Below are 21,589 nucleotides of genomic sequence, written 5' to 3'. Positions count from 1 at the left end.
ATGTCACCTATAAAGATGACACATAACTTCTATATACTTCATATAAACCTCTGTAAACTTCACATAATACCTATAATGTCTGCAAAGGTTCTCCTTGAGGAGTGAACTTTTCCCCTGGGAGCCATTTGGAGGGTCAGGCAGCCAAGTGTGCAGAGCAGTTGAAGCAGTTCTTTTTAGCAATAACCTGGTAAACGCTGCTTTCCTTGGCTTTGTGAAGCAGCCACTTCTCCCAGGACCAGCCAGCAGCCTGGCCATGCACAGTGTGGGATGGCAGTAATCAAATCACCCACCTGAAATGTTGGTTTTGCTTAATTGCTGAACTTCACAATGCATTTCCAATGTTTGTTTTCTCTCTTTAGCTCTTCTCACTGATGGAGATGAAACCTCCTATTTCCCGAGCAAAGATGATTCTCATCACAAAAGCTGCCATTAAAGCTATTAAGGTAAAGTACAACAAAACAAAGATGAAGCAGTATCAGCAGCAATGCTTTATTATTTCACTTGTAAGTAAATACTCAGGATTTCCCAATCTCAGCTTGGGGGATGGTTTATTCTAGTTGCTGTTAAGGCTGTTGTCTAGAAACAAGTGGGTGGTGAATATCATCCCTTGGTTTTGGACTAGGAGCAAAATGCCGGCTTGATTTCTTTGAGTCGTTGCTTTTTCATGCTACACCCACTCGAGTGTTGTGATTTTGTGTAATAAAACTAAATATTGCAGGATGCAACCGCACCTTAACATGTGAAACCAGCGTGGATTGCAGAGAAAGTAAATCCAGAAAGCTTTCACTAATACTTGGCAAGCTCTGTGCCTTGTGTGCACACTGACACACTTCTGGCTTGGTTCTGGGTTTCCCCCATGGAATATTTTTTCTGTTTGGAAACATTCTGCTTTTTGGAATGTGACTGCAACATTCTGTAGCCTTTCTGAAATGGTAGTAAGCACAAAGAGTTAAAAAGCTTCTAAAATGATGTACCACTGCTGAGGACATGATGAATGGATGTATTTATTTTCCAGCTCTACAAGCATGTTGTCCAGATTGTGGAGAAGTTTATCAAAAAGGTAAAAAGTACAAAAAGAAATGTATTGATAATGCTTTGCTAGATATTGCTAATAATGCTAGTAAATAACCAGAAAGGCTTGTGTTCCTTAGGGATTGAGGGAGGAAATCCTGGTTTGTTAGGTATCACTTTGTCTATGTGAGTTCCACGTTGTAGTTTTCCATAACACATTAAGGAGGGAGGAAAGCAGTAAATGGTGAGATTTCCCACCTTCCCTACACAGCAGCTGGGGAGGCACCTGGAGTGCTGAACTTGAAAGGAATCATCACTAAGACAATAGGTATTTCCAGAGGATGAGTGTTCATGCTTGCCTGGGCAGGAAGAGCAGGGGCTGGGCTGCAGAGCAGCGTTTCAGCCCCAGAGCAGGTTTGCAGCGAGGCTCTGAGGGGCTGCTCCCCCTGCCTGACTCGGGATCTTTGTGCTGTTTGCAGTGCAAGCCGGAGTACAAAGTCCCGGGCTTGTACGTCATCGACTCCATCGTGCGGCAGTCCCGGCACCAGTTCGGAACCGACAAGGATGTCTTTGGGCCAAGATTCTCCAAGAATATTACTGCCACATTCCAGTATTTGTATCTCTGTCCCTCTGAAGACAAGGTAGGACGAGCCCTTCAAGTGTTGCTGGGCACTGATGGGTGCTGCCTTGGTGCTTGCACTGCTGTGGCAGTGACTTGGGGGGTTCTCTCTCACCCTGGTAGTGACTGCTGCTGAGGGTTATCAAAGGTGACAGCTAAATGCAAATTCAAGTTCAAAGATGTATTTTGCCTGACCTCATCAGTTTTGTTTCGCAGTGTGTCTAAGTGTGCCAAAAGTTCTTCTTGAGGCTCCTTCAGAACTTCCTTTGGAAGGCCGTGTCTGCCACAATAAGCATTGCGGGAGAAGCTTTGGTTCTGTAGGCAGTGACTGTTCTGTTCAGAAATGTTTTCTAAGAAAATCATCATGTTGATTTCTTCAGTCTTCTCCAATCCCATACTTGAGCTTTGTTGGTGCTCTCCACTGTCAGGGCTGGTCTAAGGCCTCATTTTTCTTAGTTCTGCTGTACTTTTTAGTAGAAGAGAGGCTCAGAAAGTGGTGTGAATTCCTGATGGTCCAGAGAAGATGGTTTCTGTGACCTCTTGTCAGAGCAGTTTGGAGACTCCCAAGAGCAGTGTTTTAGAGGCTGCCAGTTGGTTTCCAGAAAATCACCTACTCTCTTTCTCCTTTTAAGAGTGAAATACTCTTTTTCTACCTGACTTCATCTCTAACTATCTAAATAAGCTTTTGAAAGGCTTTGATGCTCTGCAGTTTTCTAATGTGGAACATTTAGACCTTCAGGCATTGAAGCTGATATTTGGGAGCTCCTGGGTTGCTAGCCTGTGAAACAGAGCAGTCCCTTCTCCTTTCTGTTTCTGCATTACCATTTTGTTCATCTGAGTGAGTGAGACTGTCCATCTCCTTCATGGAATTACTTGAAATAGGCAATATTATCATTTAAAACACACTTGCTTTAATGAAGTTCTAGTTCCTAAAATAAATACCCTGATCTGCTGATACACAGCAATTGTGTGGGATATCTGAAGAGGATAATGCTACCCTTTTTTTTTTTAAACAACCTTTCTGTAAAATTAATATGTGACTGAAAATGAGAGTATTACTTTTGCCCATTTTTTGGCCTTTATATAATTTTCAAGTTCTCTGGAAAGCTAGAATACCCAAAGCAAAAAACTGCTGCTGTTTGAAAGTTAACTGTTTTTCAGACCAAAATGTTACTTAAAAATAGACATTTCAGGTTTCTCTGTAATGGATGTTATTTTAGCAAACATTTTGTAAAATTCTTCAATCGCTTAGTTAAGAGGTGGATTTACATGGGTGTATATAACTGAGTCACAGTGAAAGAACAGAATCAATTCATTTGAGCTTAAAGGTACTTAAAGCTTCTATGTGTGCAGGTGAATGACTAAGTCTGCAGAAAGGACAGCAATGTGTTCTGCTCTCTACCTGCTTGCATGTTCCAGCTGAAGCAGCACAACTACTGAGACATTTTTGTTTGAATGCTGGGCTGAAGAAGGAAAGGCCAATTTCCAGCTTGTTCCTGGAAGCTGCATTGTTCTTCATGTCAAAAAAAAAAAAAAAAGAGCTTAAAATAACAGCTGAGAGTCAGAGATTCTAAATTAATCCTGCAGTGATCAGTGAGGATGTTTCCCACTTGCTTTCCTCATCTTTTGGATAATGATGGAGATGCAGTTTCTGGTCTCAACATAGAATTGGTTGGGTTAGGCATAATACCAAGCAAGGAACCCTCAATCTGACTTCAAAGTGCTGTGGTGCATTTTCTGGTCTAACTGCCCCTCTCTTCAAGAAGGCTTTCCAGCTCATCTTCCTTTTCTCCTTTTGGTCACATGGGTTGGTTGTTTCATCCCTGTGTAGATGTGGGGCTGAAATGTGTCCTGGATTGTACCAGGATCACACCTGGATTTCTGACTGGCCAGAAGAGTTTTAGGGAAATGTCACAGGTTGCTTTGACAGTAAGATAAGTTGGCAGTTTTTATCTTTGCCAGTTCAAAGGTGTTTCTGCCCTCTGTCACGACACAGGATTTGTTAAGTTGGTGTGATTATGTCACGTGCTGTTCAAACCTTCTCTGCATACAGAAGATAAAATGGTGACTTAAGAAAGCTGGATTCAGTATTGGTGCTTCCTTTTGTTTCAACAGAGTAAAATAGTTCGTGTTCTGAACCTCTGGCAGAAAAATGGAGTATTTAAAATTGAAATAATTCAGCCTCTCTTGGATATGGCAGCAGGAACCAGTGCCACTGCACCCATGGCAGAGAATGCTACTAACAATGAAGGTAGGAATGACATCTTAACTTCTGCTCTCAAAGGGCAAATGGCAACAGCTTGTTTGCCTTCAGCACAGAGTGCCTGCTCTTAGTTCCAGCAGTGGCATAGCAATAAAGTCAGCTTTGTCACAATGAGCAGCCAAACTCATTTTAAATAAGTGCAGAAATTATCAGCATGTGAATACTGACTTGGGAAATACATTAAATGTTTATCATGTGTATATGCACGTGTACATATATATACAGGTGACTTCAATGTGCCCTCTTAAACAGATTCTCTTTTTTGTTTTGCTTTGGAATGTTTTTATGCGATTTCTCAATTTTATAATTCTGATGTCACTTTTAAATGCCAGAATCCAGGTAAGTAAGTGGGATCTTAGATGTTAAAGAGCATCATCTTCCTTTCAGTCAGCTTAGTAGGTGAAAGCAGCAGCTGTCAGTGCCTGAGTGTGCAGCCCTGAAAGTCTTGGGCTGGTGTTTCACATCCAGGTTCTCAAAGAGGACATTTGTGCCTGGGATTTTGCACGGGCTGCTGGCTGAGGAGCACTGACCTGCAGAGCCCAGCAGTGCCAGCCTGCCCACTGTGCCTGCACTGACCTATTTAGTGCCACAGCAAAGCTGGGAGCGAGCTTCCAGGGAATATGCATTCCACAATTCCTTCTTTCTGCAGAGAGCAGCTTTTTGGCTCTGCACTCATGTTTCACACTGAGCTGTGGTAACCTCCTTATTTACTGTGCTCATGGAGTAGGACTGGGAAAATGGAGTGGAGGGAGTGAGGTGTGGTGAGAGACAGCAAAACAGTGAAATCATCTCCAGCTGTGTTCAGGGAAGTGTATCCCATTAAAGGCTTTCTGAAGCTGGCAGGGCCAGGGAATGCCTTGGCACCTGAGCTTGGGGGCACAATGGTGGCTGTACAGTTGAATTTTGGGACAGGTGAGGGGCACTGCCTGGCCAGCTCTCTCTCCTCAGTAGTGGTGAACAGGTTGGCTGCCTTTTGCAGACATCTTCAGTGAGGTTATTCAGATGCACCAGAGGGGGTAATTTGGCCCTGCAATAAATATGCTAATGAATAATAGTAATAATAATAATAAATATATGAATGCATTATGTGAAGTAGAGTCTGTTTCACCCATAAAGACAGAGAGAAATGCAAATTTTCTCCCTTGAGCGAGCAACTACCCTGCTGAATGTATTCAGGAGATAATTGGGGAGTTACTTTATATTTAAAAACAACACATACCTTTTTGCTTTATTTTTATGTTGCATTTAACTTCTGGGAAAGTATTATTCAACACATTTGCCTGTGCTTGCTGCCTGTCAACACTGGAGTTATTTGAAGTGCAAACAGAGGAAGGGTTTTAAAGGAGTTGCTATTGCAAGGCAAACATGTTTGCTTAGTGTTTCAAACTAAATATTTCTGTCTGTGGAGTTTTTTTTAAACTCACTCCTTTGTCCTGCTTTATTATGTCCATTAAAACAGATCTGGTGAACAATAGTTACTCACAGTATGTAGGAATTGATGGGATTATTGTTAATTTACTTGGTACTGGCAAGATGTTTATTAAAAAAGGTGTTGTAATGTAAGGCAGAGAGAATGGGAACACTAATAGCATGTCTTAAATTGTGATCTCACAGTTGTGAGTCTTTTCCTGGAAAAATTAGTAAATATCATTTTCCTGGTGGGAGGATTTATCCATCAGCTGCTGGTGGCATGTGCACATGCAAAAGGGGCATGTGAACAAACTTTATCAAAGAAAACTGCCTCTGAAGTAATCCTTAAAAACCTTTAATTATTGCCAGACTTCTCTGCAAAAGTTCAGTTACTGGTGGAAAATGCTGAGAGAAACTCAGCTGCTCCTCCAGTGAGCCACGAGATGGTTAATCCAAAAGGATGAGCCCAGGCCTGTGGAAGCAGGGCCACCACGTTCAGGGTATTGAAGCTCACTGCCTAATGCTGGTTGAGTGGTGAGAGCTTTCCTAAACCTGCACAGCTACAAACATGGAGCTGGGAGCTGAAATTCCGTGTGGGAGCAGCTTTTCTGTCTCAGTGCATCCCAGGTGCAGGTGTGAGCAGTGAGCAGAGCAGATCATGGCGGAAGGAACAGAAAATGCAGCTGGGGTGCTGTAACTAGGACCTTTTGGGATAAATAGGGGGTGCAGGCAGCAGACACTCGTTGTGAGGAGCAAGAGGACCTTGTGGAGTCACACAACCCTTCCTGTGTTCCTGAAACCCCCAGGCTCGCCGCCCCCTCCGGCCAAGGTTCCCTCGGAGCCGCCGCAAGTGACCGCCAACTCGGTGCCCGCCGTGCCACAGCTGCCCAGCTCCGATGCCTTTGCAGCTGTAGCCCAGCTGTTCCAGACAACACAAGGACAGCAGGTAACCTGCTCACTGATGCCCTTCAGTTCCTGTGTGAAATGGTTGCATTGACAGCCTGGGTTTGAAGCAAAAGAGCTTCCCAAAGGTCTTCGGTGGGATAGAGTATTTAAATTCTTCCATCCAATAGTTGTGATATTTGATGATATTCAGTGCCTAAGTAATTAGTTACGAATTGATGCAGTAACAGGGTTTCTGAAACAAGTGGATTATCTCAAAGAAAATGAGGAATTGAAATTTTTGCTGTATTGAAGGGCTTGAACACTGCAATGTTGGGATCTACTGAATTTTGCCACCAAAATACTTAAAAAAGAACTCGTGGTCTTGCTGTTAATGCTCCACAGTTCAGTCAGGTTGTTGCTGTGTTTGTCCCCTGCCACAGTCTGTATTGACATCAAGTTTATATCCTACAACTCTTTCAATACTTGGGACCTTGTCTTCATACTGTCTCATATTTCTGTAGCTCCAGCAAATCCTGCAGACCTTCCAACAGCCTCAGAAGCCCCAGTCACCGGTCATAGACAACACTGTGATGGCTCAGGTTCAAGCTATTACTGCTCAGCTGAAAACCACAGCAGCACAGCCCCCAGAGCAGAAAGCTTCTTTCACAGCACCTGAGCAGAAAACATCATTTGACAAAGTAAGTCTTGGTTTGCATTTTCTGAAGCCGAAGAAGTCTGGTTTTGGACAGTTTTTATTTTGTATTGGAATGTAGATTTCTGTTTTTCCCCAATTCTAACCTTGTCTTTAGTTTCAGAGCTTACATCAGTTGTAAGAATGTGATAATAAAGATATTTTGGCTGCCAGTTGGGTAAGATACAGAAAAAATAGTTGTGCTGATGTGGTTTCTTTCAGAAGCTGCTAGATCGGTTTGACTACGATGATGAACCAGAAGCTGTGGAAGATTCAAAGAAAGAAGATTCAGCTCCTTCCCCTGCAGTGTCTCAGCCAGCTTTGTAAGTTCTGTGTCATAACAAAACTAAGAAGTCTTGGTCCTAAAACATTTTTTAGGTTAGAAAGTAGATTAAAATTCCAAGTTAGTTCAGTGTTTAACTGCTACAGTCCAAATTTAAAACACTGTTAACAGGTTTTGGTGGGGTGATTTTTGTGTCTCATTACTTTGGTGATCTGGTGTTGCCTCATTGGTGGAGGGCTGTGTTCTGTAGAGAAAAGCTCAGTTTTGGTTGCAGGATGAGTTCCATGCTTTTACAGTACAACTGAGGGTGTCAGGGCATCACTGGATCAGCTGGATTGCTTTAGTGGCTGGGGAAAAGCTGCTCCTCCAAACATTGTGATAGTTTATAGTGTTCAAGAAATGAAAATTGGCTTTACAGTTTTATGTTGGCAAACATTCCGTCCCCACACAAGCGAGCTCAGGCTCCTGTTTCCCTTTTGCTGTGCATTATGATAAAGTCTGGAATGACGTGACCACATCCCAGTTTTTTCCACAGGACCTCTCTCTCATTCAGTGCACAGGCTGGATGGTGCTCAATGCCGGGGTTAGTCCATATTTCTTTTTTCCCTGCTTCAGTACGTGGCCCCATGTCTTACTCTCTGTATCTGCATCTAAAGCCTGCTCTCAAAACCAGTACCACTAACTCTGTCATCAGCTTTCTGACTGTGTCTCTCACCTCGAGCACTTTATGTCCACCAGTAGTAGCTCATTAAGGGTCTCTGAAGGAAGTGGATAGTATTTGCCTTAGAATGCAGATGGAGCTCTGGAGTACAGAAAGATGAGGTAGGTCATAGGCACTGCTTGTGTCTGCCCAGCTGGAGGCTTGAGGGCAATTTATGTTCTGTAGGTAGTGCTTCAGGGCCTCTGTCCTTAGTGTCTCACAGCTGTGCAGGGTGAGGGTGCCACTCCCTGAGGGTGGCATTCCAGTGCTCCCAGTCTGGGGCACGCAAGCTCAGTAATTCTCTCTATAAAATACTGATCTGTCCAGAATCTTCTCAGAATTGTCTTCAGACACTGCCAAGTTCCATTTTCCATCACCATCAAATTCCTTTCTCCTCCTGAAATCCTGCTGAGTTTCTTGCACAGGCTACTGCATCCTGCAGGCAGGTCTTGTCACCTGCACAGACCTCCAGAATTCCCTGAGCACTGTCCATTCTGTGTGTTGAATCAGGAAGTGATGGGCATCACTGTAATAATCCTCATGTGATACCCACCCCCTTCTACTCTGCCCTATTTCCTCCCAAACCAAAGTGTTTTCTTACAGCAAAAGTACAGCCAGTTTCTTCTCCTTGAGGAGAAAAGCATTGCTTCTTTTGTTCCCAAAAGAGGAGCTGCAAAGGAAGAGAATGAGCCTAAGGCAAAAAACCTCCCTGAAATGTTTCTGTAGGCTGAGATCTTCAGCAAGCTCATATAAGTACAGGGGCGAGAGAGGCTCTAACCTTTGTGTAGCATTTCTTTAAATGTGAAAGGACTGCTCTTAGAGTGGAGAAAAGATCAGGAAGCCACTCTTTCTGCCTTTCCTTTTTTTGTTGGAAACGGGATCATAGCAAAGATGATTGTTCTGTCTAAAATAACAGCAAGAATGTGTAAATGTGCATAGAAATCTGTAAAATAAAGACAAATCTCTGCATCTGCTGACTTGTCTCACCAAAATATTCCTGGTTTTAGTGGGTTTCCAGGAGAAGGCATGCAACAGCCAGTATTTCCTCAGCTCCCAAATATGGATCCTTTTCAGCAGCGGATGATGGGAATGCAGCAGGATCCGATGCGGCACCAGGTAACCCCAGGCTGTTCCCTTGTCCCCCTGTTGTGCTTTCCATGCTTTGCTCTTTTCTTTGGTGCAGCAGAAGGAAGTGATTTTCTTTCTGGTGAAGAGTGAATATGGCTTAGCCCTCCATCTTCCCAAAGAAACGTATTTTTGGTGTCTATCCTAGTCAGGCTTTGAAGGACAAGATTGTCACTTCTGCACCCAAATGCTTGGCCTGCTTCATCTTTCCCCCATCTTTTGTTGTGATTTTTGAGCTGACATAAAACTTTACTTGAGCCTTCTGGGAAAGCAAATGTAATTCCTTCTCCTAGCTGGAATTCTGTGTTTTTCCTTCTCCCAAGGTGCCCCTTCCTCCGAATGGGCAAATGCCAGGCTTTGGTCTCCTGCCTACCCCCCAGTTCCCACCCATGGCTCAGCCAGTGATGCCTCCAGCAGCACCAGTGCAGCCAACTTTCCAGTCTCCCTTCCCAGTCCAGGCTGAGCCACACCTGCAGAAACCCCACCAGCAGGTGAGCAGCCCTTGCAGTGACCAGACCGACTCAGATGCTCTCATACATGTCTTTCCCAAATGTGTGTGGATTGTCCTGGAGCAGAAATGTCAGCATGACCAGGACACAGCTGGCTATGAGGGGAGACATCCTTGTCCTTGACATCCAATTGTCTCTGCTCTGCTTGGAGACAATTGGAGAGCTCCAGGACTTTGCCCTTTCATGTCTCCAGCATACTTCAGGCTTAAAGTAATTTCTCATAACATCTTGGAGAAAAGTTGCAGCAGATCTCACTTTCCCTGGGATTTTGTGATGGAGCATGATCCACTGACCGATCTTAAGGAATAGAATAATTTTCTGTGGAGATGCAGGTGTTGCTGAAATGGGGTGAAATGTGGAAAACCAGTAATTTGCAAATTGAAAATGGGAGTTGTGTAAATTATTTCTATGGTGCCTTTTCAGGGGGTGTGTTAAGTACGTGCAATACTGGATCCTCTCCCTGCTAGTGACCACAGAGTGAAGCTTTTGAGTCACATTCCTCTTTAACTTCATACATTTGAGTATTCAATATACTTTCAGTGCTGTTAATTTAGTCTCAGCATAAAAATAAATAAAATGCTTGTCCTGCTCACCCCTAACACCTGTCAATTTCATGTTTTAGGATATGGAAGTGGAACAGCCTCCCATTCAGGAGGGAAAACGGCATGTTTCTGACAGTAGGAAATCAAGATCTAGATCTGCATCAAGGTAAATGAGTGGAAGTTCTTTTAGTGCAGGAATGAAAAGCAGATTAGCAACTCTAAGATATATGAACCTCCAAAGTCATCTCCCTTTTAGGGAAAATATGATATGTGTGCAGTTCTCTCTCACTGGGCGAGAGCAACTTCCATGCCTTTCAGTCCAGAGTAAATTTTAGGGAGGCAGAATGTGATAGTTTAATTTTGCCTGTGCTCTAAAACACTTTTCTTATTAAAACGTTTGTGATTGGTGACTTTGTGTGTCACTGAGCCCGTGTGCCACATCCTGGCTGACCGAGCTGATCTGGCTCCACTCTCCGTTTAGTTGCCAGTCATCTTGTTCACCAGTCTCCACACGATTTCTCTGAAGGTCTTCCACACCTGGAGTGGTTTAGAACTTGAACACGATGCAAAATACAATTTCGGTGGCAGAATTTATTTATAATCATTTTTAGCCATTTCTTAGTAAGAGCAGTAAACATTTGCCTTGCTGAGGCGAGTGTAATTTTTCCTGTATCGAAGTGGACGCAGTTTTGGTGGTCAACTTCAGGACAAAATTAGTGCACAATGAGAAATTTTTTTGTGCTTCTAAATGCTTGTGAAAGATCTTGGATTGACGTGTTCCCTTCCTGAGGGAGCCCTTTGGGTGTTGTATAGCTGAGGCTGCGTGTCAGGCTCTGAGCAGCGTGGCTCTGGTTCCCACAGGTCCCCCAAGAGGAGACGCTCGCGGTCGGGCTCGCGCTCGCGGCGCTCCCGGCACCGCCGCTCCCGCTCGCGCTCCCGCGACCGGCGCCGGCGCTCGCCCAAGTCCCGCTCCCAGGAGCGGCGCGAGCGCGAGCGGGAGAAGGAGCGCCGCTCCAAGGGGCTGCCCCAGATCAAGGCAGAGACCGTCAGTGGTGAGTGTCTTCTCTTCTCCCCCCTGCTGCTCCGGGTCGCTCTGCGCCTTCCTGTAACGCCCGGTGTTCTCACCGCCTTCCTTGGCTTTAGTGCTGCTGCTGGGCCTTTCCGAGGCTCATGCAAACAGAACAAAAGTTAGCTGCCTTGTGATTCCTGGTAGGAATTTCACAACGCTTCCCTCTGCTTCTTTACTCATATTTAGCATTTCTGGAGTATCTCCAAGTTTGAAGTATTTTGGCTGTAAAATATGAAAAAGCTGAAACCCCATGTTTTTCTTTTCCTTCCTTCGAGACATAGAAGGAAAAGCAGATGGAACAAAAAGGATTTGAGTTAATTGTAAATTATTACAAACTTTCTAAGTATTCAGTCCTGTGTATCTCTCCAACCTGAAGGGGAGATTTGACCTGGAAAACACACAGGCTCATGTTTGGATGTCTGATATAATCCTGGCTTTGCCAGCCTTTATAGACCAGACATAGTAGTTGTATTCTGAATATTCCTTGGGACTGTGGAATCTTCTCATCAAGTAAAATCAAAGCATTCTTTCTCATATAAGAGAGACAAAAACCTGAGGTGTTTCAAGAGCCAAATCCTGGTGAGTGATGGTCCCAGGGGTGTAAAGGCCTGCAAAATCCTGGTAGCTGCTCAGTGGAAGCTCCCTGGCACTGCCGTGAGATGTGCTGCTGCCAACACCTTTCCCAGGTTCTGCCATGTTGGCTGTCAAAGTTTGCAGTTCTGTATTTCTCAGGTGGAAAACCTGGCTGAGTGTTCAATGTTGCTGCAGTAATCTGCAGCCTGGGGGATACCTTGAGCTCCTTTCCTGATTAATTACCCTGGATGCAGCATGGGATAGGTGTTGGCTTTCTGTGCTGTAAGGACCACCTGTGCTAACTCTTGGTTATAGTTTGCAGTACCACACTCTGGGTAGGACAGCTGGACAAAAGGACGACTCAGCAGGATGTGGGAAGTCTCTTGGAGGAGTTTGGCCCCATTGAGTCCATCAATGTGAGTAGAAAGGGTGCAGTGTAAGCTGTCTTGATGTGTTTGGGTGCAGAGCATCTCTCCAGGCTGCTGTGAGGCAGAGTCATTTGTGATACATTCCAAAGAGCTGGCCTCTCATTTCCCATGTCTTGTGTTTTCGGTGTGGGCACTCAGATCACATGGCTGACTTGTACACAAACAAGAAGGGAGCTGCGTTGGTTTCCTGCAGTATAAAAATGCAGAAAATTACCCCATTTTCATAAAAATCCTGCTTTCCCTGCAGGCTGATGGCTGCAGAATTACATCCCATGCTTCTGAGTTCCTTGGCTGCTTCATTTTATTTGATTATAGGAGCGTGGACTCTCAGCTGGTGTTCTTGTTGCTCTTCTGTCATTTTAGCCATAAACACGGAGAACTGTTGTTTTATTTTGCTGTATTTCAGGGTATTTTATGTATAAATTATAGCTGTTCCAGTAACTTCAAATATTTCATTCATTCAAACAAACAAAAATAAGTGACTAATTTTCTTCCTATTCCCAAATTTTGTAACAGAAAATAGGAGTTTTTTCCTCAAATTCAGTACAAATAAAAATTATTCCAAATCTGCAGCTAGAACTGAATGTGGAGGTGCAGCTGGCAGAGTGAAGGGGGATACTGTTGTGCATTCCAACAAAGTAACTAATTGCCAGATGTTAGAATTTACATGAACACTATTGTTAAGCAATTAAAAAGGATTAAATATGCAAAAGTCAGCTGTATTTTAGAGTTTTGGAGGTTTTCAGAAGTTGTGGAAGTTTCAGTTCACTAGAAATGAGAATTTCCAGAAGACACTGGCTTTCTTAGCCTCTCAAATGAACATTTCCTTCCATGCTTGCACAGCCCCTTTTGGAACACCCCCTGATGTCCCAGCTTACTGGAACTGAGCATTTGTGTGTTGTTCACTGTTAGTTACCTGCAAAATGAACTTTTTCCCTCCAACCCCACACAGATGATACCGCCCAGAGGATGTGCCTACATTGTCATGGTGCACAGACAAGATGCCAACAGAGCCCTCCAGAAACTGAGCCGAGGCAACTTCAAAGTCAACCAGAAATCCATCAAGGTACTGCTTGAAAACATCAGGCTTTCCAAAGCTGCTGTAATTACTGTCATCCTGTCTCATCTCTGCTGGGCTTTGGGGTGTTTCAGACTCATATGTGTTCTGGAGATGATAGTCTGTAAAATCCTGAAAAAATACATCAGTGAACTAGTTTTTGAGGATTATTGTTCCTGGTCTGTACTGGGATTAGTGGAACCTTGTATCAGTTTCCTTGAAAGATTGCCAGTAATTATCTGTCTAATCAACAGAAAGGGTGCCTGCCCTTCTGCTCATTCCAGGGGACTGGCACTGTGTGTTTCTTGTTGCCTGTTATTTGTCTCCTAACAGAGTTTCATTACATATGGTAATCCTACAAAGGGTACTAATAAATAAGGAAATATGCATCAATTAGTGAAGTTCTTCCTTCTGTAGAATGTCAAATTAGTGTGACACTGTCCTCCAAAGGGAAATGGAATTAATCTTAGTGGCTGGGGATCATCAAATGAAGCTGGCTTTATACATTTTTACAAATGGTGTGCAAGAGTTAAGCCAAGAAATAGGACCCATTTACCCTCAAATGCTGTTTTGTGAGAATGAAATATTAAAGCCATTAAAATGGAAACATTTTGCTGACCACTTGTATTTCCCCCCCCACAAGATTGCCTGGGCTCTGAATAAAGGAATAAAGCCAGACTACAAGCAGTATTGGGATGTAGAATTGGGTGTGACTTACATACCGTGGGACAAAGTCAAACCTGAAGATCTGGAAAGTTTCTGTGAAGGAGGAATGCTGGACAACGAGACCCTTAGTCCAGGTAGAGTGTTACTGCATGTTTTTTATTGAACCTTTATTTCAGGGTTTGGCCATTCTGTCCAGTTTGCCCAATTAGCTGGTGATTACGTGCTCTAATTGTGGCATCTCTTCATGCTGAACACACAAAAATCAGCTGTGTGTTTTAAACAAAAATGTAATGAATCATGAGCATAATGTCAGTGTGTTCCAGTCCTCTCAGTGCTTTTCTCTTTCCCAAAATGCCCCCTCACTAATCCCTCTTTGTGCTTAGCTGGCTTTTCCCCGGAAGTTCTGACAGACAATAGGAGCTATTTCTTCCATAAATTAGGTTTAAAGCTATACTTGACATTTTTGTTATTTTGCTGCAATTCTTTGTAGTTTTATTCTCCTTTTCCTTGTTTGAGACTTAAAGAGGTTGGGTTTTTTAGAAATGAGTTCTCAAATTAGTGGCAAAGCTGCTGCCTTCTTGCCTGAGAGCAATAGAATGAACCTGTTGAAATCTTGTCCCAAAGAGCCTTACAGTTTTTGTCACAGATAATGTAACAGAATCCTGGGTGTGTATGAACACTGTCAGTGCAAAGGATTGGTAAATGATTACTGAAAGGAACAAGTTTATTTGCTGTTTCAGTGTTTGCTGTGTTTGAATGAATTTGGAATTTTTATTGTCAGAAACAGTATAAATGCTTCTTAGCTCTGTGCTGCTTATTACCTGAGTATTTTCAATTAGGTCATTTTTGTAAACATGACTAAGCATGTTTCACGTGGCACTGCTTGTGTGACCCATGTCTGTTGGGATTTTGTTTTGGACAGAGTGGAAGGGAATTCCCAAGAAGTCTGAAAATGAAGTGGCTCAGAATGGAGGTGCAGAAGCTGCACACAATGAACCAGTGTCACCTATTCCCAAAGCTTTACCTGTCCCAATTCCTGTTCCCATGCCTGCACCAATAACAGTACCTCCTCCACAGGTGAGAGTTCTTCCACAGAAACAAACAAAACTCACTTTAAATAATAAGTCAGGGAGGGAGGGAATGCCATGAGTGGGAACTCTATTCTCTCAGTCACAGAAAAATTACTGCAGTAGAATCTTTGTTACAGAAGGACTGAATTGCATCTTCAGGTTTTGTGATTGGCTTTTTTTTGTTTTGTTATTTGCTTTATTAATTAAAGTTCCTCTAAAAGCTTTTCTTATTGGCAGATACTCCACTACTTTTATATCAGTAGTTTTTTGTCAGTGTTAAAATAGTAGAATCCCTTAAATCAGAGCTAATTTCAATTCAGAGCTTGCTATAAATCAGAAATAAAGGAAACACCAATCACTCTAATGTGCAAACTCAGGCAGAGAGAAAGAGACAAGCAGAGTTTTTGAGTTGCCCTGAAGTTGTGAGCATTCCAGTGGATCCTGTCTGGAAATCCATCATGCTGGGTGCAAGTGAATCCCAGGCACTGTGTGAGGGCTCTGTGGAGGTGAGTTACTGACACGCATTAGTACCCATTTAGCACAGAGGAAAATTCTTCTCTAATTACAAAGGCACGCAGGGCTGGGCTTGGTATTTTCAGTGATGGGAGTTCTGGAGTGCTCCTGCATCTCTTGTGCAAGCACCCCCTTGTTGCAGAGGAATTTGGGGTCGCTGAGATGTCCTGCTGGAGCTGGACAAAGAGATCCCCAGCGGGACAGAGAGTCGTTGGGGCACTCTTGGGGTAACCCATCTTTGCCTTTCCTTTTCCCTAGGTTCCCCCCCATCCATCAGGGCCTCCCGTGGTTGGTGCACTCCAGCCCCCTGCTTTCACAGCACCTTTAGGAATCCCCCCTCCTGGATTTGCCCCCGGGGTGCCGCCACCGCCGCCGCCTCCGTTCCTCCGGCCGGGCTTCAACCCGCTGCATTTACCTCCAGGTTTGTGGGGTGTGCCAGCCCGGGCCCTGCTGGGCCCACCAGAGCTGCACTGGGGCTGTGCCAGGGGGGCACTCAGGGCTCTGCTGTGCTTTTTGTAGGATTCCTTCCTCCTGGGCCACCGCCTCCCATAACTCCTCCGGTCTCTGTCCCGCACACTCCGGCAGTGAACATCCCAAACTGTAAGTGGTGGGCCCTGTGGGAGGCAGGGAGCCTGCAGGAATTGCTGGCTGGTGCTCAGTGTGTCCCTGCCTTGTTCCTCAGCTACAGCAACTGGTGGGAATGAGGACACTACAAAGGAGTCATCTGTAGGAAATCCCATCCCAACAGTAGTTTCTGGAGGCAGAGGGAATGCTGAAAGTACCGACACTTCCAAAATCTATGGCACTGTTCCACCTCCTGTAGCACCTACCAACGTCCCTGCTCCCGTCACCCAGGCTGTTCCACTCCTTGGTAAGTGCCCTCCTGGGTAAGTTCTGCACTTCATTGCTCCCTGCATTTTAAATTCCATTTTCATTTGGCTACTGACTCACAGTCAGGGGAAAGGGAAACACATTCTTCTCAACTTGTTGAAATTTCTGTCCTACTGTTGGCTTTGAAATCAATTTTAAAGGCTTAATGTTGCACAGAAGAAACAGTATTTTTTACTACTGAAAATCTGTTTTCTGAAGAAACAAAGCTATGATGTGTAAGTTACAAATTTAAATGCTGTCCACTTTTAACAAGTGAAGGTTTATACAGTCTAGAAAATGAACTTACAGCAACACATCTGTATGACATAAAAACCAGGCTTTAGACTCAACAATTAGATATACAAAATTAACATGCAGAGAAATTATTTTTAGTGTATTTTTAAAATCTCATAGGATGGGGTATATTCTTGTTATGTATGGAATAAATTGTTTAAACAGAACAGAAAACCAAAAGCTTTTATACAGCCCTGCAGTAGGACAGGTTTTGAAACCTTTGTAAGAATATTTTATTTAAGTATTACCAAATGTTTTTCTGACTAGCAAACCCAGCGTAATGGGAATATGTTGCATAAATTCCTTTTCCTAATATGATACAAACTTGGTCAGGTTTTTGAAAGGGAGTGTGAACTGTTACAGAACTCTGCTAAATGCTTATTTTATCATGGCTTTGGATGGGCCAGTGTCAAGAATTTACCCAAGAGACTTGTTACATGCAAATTTTAGTGAGATTACTGCATTTAGGGGATTTTTGGGCCTCTACATGAGAGCCTAAGAAATGAATGAAAAGCTAATTTTGTGTTAGTGGGTTTCTGCCCAGAGTTTTCAGTGATCACTAAAGAAAATCTGAGATTTGTCTCCCTGAGAGCTCACTGCTCTATTGGATGTGAGGGCTAAATTTTCCATCCATGACTAATGATTTATGAATCCTTCATGTTGAAAACTTGACAGAAGACCCTTTCAAAACAGAGCACAGCTTAAGAAACTCTGTGGTAACACCATGGAGTCAGGGAGTTTTGTTAGGAATTTCAGAAATTCACACCTTCCTGCTGAATGACACTTTCTGTAAAGGTAGCACAGAGTTTTGGAGTTTCACTGTCTTGGACAACATAACCTGCACTTCCTATTCCTGGCCTTTGGAATGTATGAGGCTCTGAAAGATCCTGTAGCAAACTCCAGCAAAAACCCACCAGACTGACAACAGGGTCCCTCTCTCAAGAATTCCCTGGCAGTATTTAATGCTCTAGCTGTAGGATGCCACGTTCCCCACTGGAGAACATGCAGAATGTTGGAGAACAGCAGCTTCAGAGTGCAGTGGAACCCTGCTGCTGTTGTGCTGGATCCGCGAGCTTTTGGTTTTTCCATGTGTTTCCATGAGGTTTGTGTGCTGGGACAGACAGACAGCTCAGAGCTCCACGTGCTGGGAAGTGATTCAAGGGGTTGGGAGTTACTGGAACCACTTAGTGAGCAGAGTTTGTGTAAGGGTAAATCAGGTGTGTCAGCACTGCTGACACGGGAATTATCCCAAGGGAATGTAGGCTTTGTCCAGCTGGGAGAGATGATCAGGTCTGGATCACAGTGTCATGGAAATCTGGCTTCATTCCTAATTTATCAAAGCAGTAAGGATGGCTCCTGTGCCCTCTCTGGACAGAAGATCCTTCAGGCCAGCCTGAGCACTTTGGGCTGTGTCATAGGAGTCAGGTGAGGAAACTTGGGACACTTTGGTGTGTGATGGTTGCTCCTCCGAAACCAATAAAATCTGTTGTGAAGGCAAGGTGTGGTTTTGCACATTGGGACAGAGGAGCAGGTGTCAGGTGTGAAGGAACTGGCTCCAGTAGGACAAGCTGGGTCAGGAAATCACCTCAGGGTTTCTCTCAGAGCTCAGGGAGTTCATATCCAGTTCAGGAAGCTGCTTGAATGTCAGGTACTTCTTAAAACAAAAGAGGACTTTAACTTGCCCCAGACATGGTGTGTGTGTCTGTACCATGAATTTCCCTGAGCATTATCAGTGAACTGGGATGTGTTTCTGGATAGCTCATGAGGTTTTTAGTTAGTGCCTGATTTGTCAGGAGAGTGAGGAAACTCCAGTAGTTCTACAGTTGCTTTAGCCTCAGCATTAGAGGGGTTGATATTTAAAATAAATTTAAAATAAAAAGTGTGCAGCTCTCCAGCCAGTGCAGTTCAAAATGAAGGAGTTGCAGGTACAATTATGTTGCTTCAGTGCTGCAGTTTGTGTAGAAATAAGGTTGAGAAATTAAATGACTTATTAAATGTGAAACTTCCCTCCCTCACCTCTTGTTCATGCTCTTGTAATCCACATCTGCTCTGCTGCTTCTAAGCACAAGCACAGGCATAACTTCAGCTCTTTAGTTCTGTTATTCTATTCTGCCTTGTTTTAATCTTCTGAGGAAGATTAAAACAAGGAAGAATAGAAGAAATGTTTTTACCAAGAATATCCCCAAACCTCAGAATTCCTGGGAGACATCATTAGCTATGAGTCTTTGTCAGGTCTGTATTCCATCACAGGAGGAGTTTAAACTGGGTGGTTACAGACCTGGTTATTGACCAGGAGGGGAGAAGGCTTTGCATTTCAGATAAAGGAAAAATACATTAAAATAATGCTGTTGGTACTGGACCATTTCTCCAAGAGTGGGAGCTGTGTCTGACTGCTTGCTGGGGAAGGGCAGAGGATATCATGGACTAGAAGATGTCACACAAGTCTTCTCCTGACAAAATCCCGCTTCCTTCCAATATGGATTTAAGGAGCACTCAGGTGAAAAGGTTTCTGTCAGAGATGTCCCTAAAGTCAGTGGTGTGGTGAGAGGGCAGCACAGCAGGCTCAGCTCTGTCTAGGGACAGCTGCCAAAGCTGGACAAGGGAGGGATGAACACCACGGCAGTGAAGGGGAGCTGCTCATGTGGCTGCTTGTGAAGCTGCTCCCAAGTGCAGTTTTCACTGCTGACACTAATTCCAGCAGGAATTCCCACAGTATGTCATCCTGGTTTTACCCAGGCAGGGGCTGTGTTCCTGGGGCAGGAGGTGCTGGTGAGCAGGAGCAGATGGCAGCAGTGTGAGGGCTCTGGGAGCACTGGACAGTGTTCCTGCTTCAGACTGAGGAGGCAACCTGCCCTGGGGTGGTGGGAAGGGCTCAGCTGGAGCTCAGAATTCTTCTCAGAATCCTTCTTTCTGGCTCATTGTGTTGGTGTCTGGGAGCTGTGGGCTGAGCTTTATCTGACAGTATTTTTGGAGAGGGAGTTTTTCTCCTTTTATGAAGAATGTAGAAATAAAAAATGGAAAATAGTTGATGCTGCATATGTGCTGTAAAGGATGAAGCTCTGTTATAAAAAAAAAGAAGCCAGGAATGACCTGTTGCCTTTCCTTTTAATTTTCATTGCAAGGTTTATTCTACTGAAGGGAATCTTTGTTGTGTCCCTTTTCTGTGGAATGGCAAAGAGAGCTGTGCTCCAGCTGTAATCCAGCCTCCTCTCTGCTGCTTATGTGCATGAGCCTCTTGCTGGTGCTGTGCAGCTGTGGGGTGTTCAGCAGCTGTTTGGGGCAGAGGGAAATGTCTGAATCCCACTGGAGGGGGTGAGGTGTCTTCACCTGGAAGGGGCTTTGGCTGCAGTCGGCTGGGGAAGCAGGAGGCTCAGCTGGGGCTGAGGGGGCCGTGACTGCACAAGGGCAAAGGATCTCCCCCGGGAAGCCCCCGGGATCAGGAGTTAGTTGCTGCCCTGGGCACAGTCCTTGCTGCCAGCAGCACAAGGCAGGTGCAGAGCCCAGGAAGCTCGGCTCCGGGTTCTAGGGCGCTCCTTTCCCGGGATAACCGCAGACTGGGTTTGAAGCTGGGGAAGCGCTCCGCGTCCCTCGTGCCCGCCTCTGACTGTCGCTTGTGTGTTCCTTGCAGGCACCCAGGGCGTGGCCCCGCCGCCGCCCGCGCCCGTGGTGGGGCTGCAGACTCCGTCCACGGGGCTGCTGGGCGCCCGGCCCGGGCTGATCCCGCTGCAGCGCCCGCCGGGGATGCCGCCGCCGCCGCCGCTGCCGCGCTTCCCCATGATGCCGCCGCGCCACATGCCGCCGCACATGATGCACAGAGGGCCCCCGCCGGGCCCCGGCGGCTTCGGGATGCCTCCTCCGCACGGGATGAAAACGCCCTTCCCTCCGCCCGGCCACTTCGTGCGGCCCGGGGGCGGCCCGGGCGGCGGCGGGCCCGGCGGCGGCGGGCCCGAGGAGAACAGGGACGGGCGGCAGTTCAGGAACGACAGGCAGTTCACGCCCAACAGAGACCAGGAGCGGTTCGGGAGGAGATCCTTCGGGAACCGGGCGGAGAACGACCGGGAGCGTTACGGCGGCCGCGACGAGCGGGAGCACGAGCGGCCGGGCGGCCGCGACAGGCGAGACTGGGGACGGCGCAGCCCCGAGCGCGACCGGCACAGGGACTCGGAGGACAGGAACAGGCGCTCCAGCGGCCACCGAGACAGGGAGAGGGATTCCAGGGATCGGGAGTCTCGTAGAGACAAGGAAGAAAGCCGCGGCAAGGAGAAGCCGGAGGTGACAGACAGGGCGGAGGGCGACAAAAACCACGAGTCCCACGGCGGCAAAACGGAGGGCGCGGAACTTGTTTCAGAACTCGCTGCGGGAGACGCCGAACCCGCGGGCGCGAACGCCGCGCCGGAGTCAGCGCCCGAGGCTACCTCATCCCTGGAACAGGCGGACAAGGACACGGGCTCGGCGGCCGAGGCGCCGCGCTAGGGCCGCGGCCGGCCCGCAGTGTCGAGCTTTAGTTGTACAGTGCTGTAAATGCGCTTCCGCCCCTGCGCCCCCGACGCGGGGCACTGTGAGCAATTTGATTGCTTCCCTTCTATTTAAAATAGCCACAACATAACATAAAATACTGAAGAGATGATTAAAATATTACCCATTTTTGCTGTAACTTTTTTAAAGTTTTGACTTTAAAAAGTTTACGAATCAGAAGTAGAAGTGCTTTCTATTTTTTTTTTAATTTAAGAAAAGGTAACGGTGAAAGCTCCTCAAAACAATAGGGATGTGTTTTTAATAAACTCTATTTTCGTAACAAACTTTTAACGTGTGCTATTCTTCCTACGCTGCACTGAAGTGGAAAAGGAGTGTTCAGCAGCCTAAAGTTGGAACTGTTAATGCTGTACTGGAGTCTAAATTAGACTGGTTTGGTTCTGTTTGTTAAAGGAAATCCATCTGTTTGTGTAGCGATTCACAGAAGCGCATTTTTATTTGTAACAGTCCTCTGGAGTTTTAGATTGCTGCATTTTAA

The 21,589-nt window shown here is 45.4% G+C and overlaps 1 protein-coding gene across 2 annotated transcripts in view; it reads left to right on the top strand.

The window, feature by feature from the left end:
* Positions 1 to 21,377, top strand: part of SCAF4 (SR-related CTD associated factor 4) — a 28,665-nt gene extending 7,288 nt beyond the window's left edge. The window contains exons 2-21 of one of the 2 annotated variants that reach the window (XM_059871140.1): positions 360 to 443; positions 1,016 to 1,060; positions 1,491 to 1,652; positions 3,746 to 3,881; positions 6,110 to 6,249; positions 6,710 to 6,886; positions 7,102 to 7,202; positions 7,698 to 7,745; positions 8,870 to 8,978; positions 9,311 to 9,478; positions 10,119 to 10,204; positions 10,900 to 11,090; positions 11,996 to 12,096; positions 13,061 to 13,174; positions 13,809 to 13,965; positions 14,754 to 14,908; positions 15,673 to 15,835; positions 15,934 to 16,014; positions 16,097 to 16,285; positions 20,207 to 21,377. In XM_059871140.1, the coding sequence (XP_059727123.1) occupies positions 360 to 443; positions 1,016 to 1,060; positions 1,491 to 1,652; positions 3,746 to 3,881; positions 6,110 to 6,249; positions 6,710 to 6,886; positions 7,102 to 7,202; positions 7,698 to 7,745; positions 8,870 to 8,978; positions 9,311 to 9,478; positions 10,119 to 10,204; positions 10,900 to 11,090; positions 11,996 to 12,096; positions 13,061 to 13,174; positions 13,809 to 13,965; positions 14,754 to 14,908; positions 15,673 to 15,835; positions 15,934 to 16,014; positions 16,097 to 16,285; positions 20,207 to 21,051 (3,252 nt within the window). In that variant the 3' untranslated portion in view covers positions 21,052 to 21,377. The remainder of the gene's footprint in view (positions 1 to 359; positions 444 to 1,015; positions 1,061 to 1,490; positions 1,653 to 3,745; positions 3,882 to 6,109; positions 6,250 to 6,709; positions 6,887 to 7,101; positions 7,203 to 7,697; positions 7,746 to 8,869; positions 8,979 to 9,310; positions 9,479 to 10,118; positions 10,205 to 10,899; positions 11,091 to 11,995; positions 12,097 to 13,060; positions 13,175 to 13,808; positions 13,966 to 14,753; positions 14,909 to 15,672; positions 15,836 to 15,933; positions 16,015 to 16,096; positions 16,286 to 20,206) is intronic. The other variant, XM_059871130.1, reaches the window with a different exon arrangement.
* The last annotated feature ends 212 nt before the right edge of the window (positions 21,378 to 21,589 follow it).

Source organism: Haemorhous mexicanus, chromosome 2, assembly GCF_027477595.1.
Source record: "Haemorhous mexicanus isolate bHaeMex1 chromosome 2, bHaeMex1.pri, whole genome shotgun sequence".
Taxonomy (NCBI): domain Eukaryota; kingdom Metazoa; phylum Chordata; class Aves; order Passeriformes; family Fringillidae; genus Haemorhous; species Haemorhous mexicanus.
This window is presented reverse-complemented; position numbering and strand designations above follow the sequence as displayed.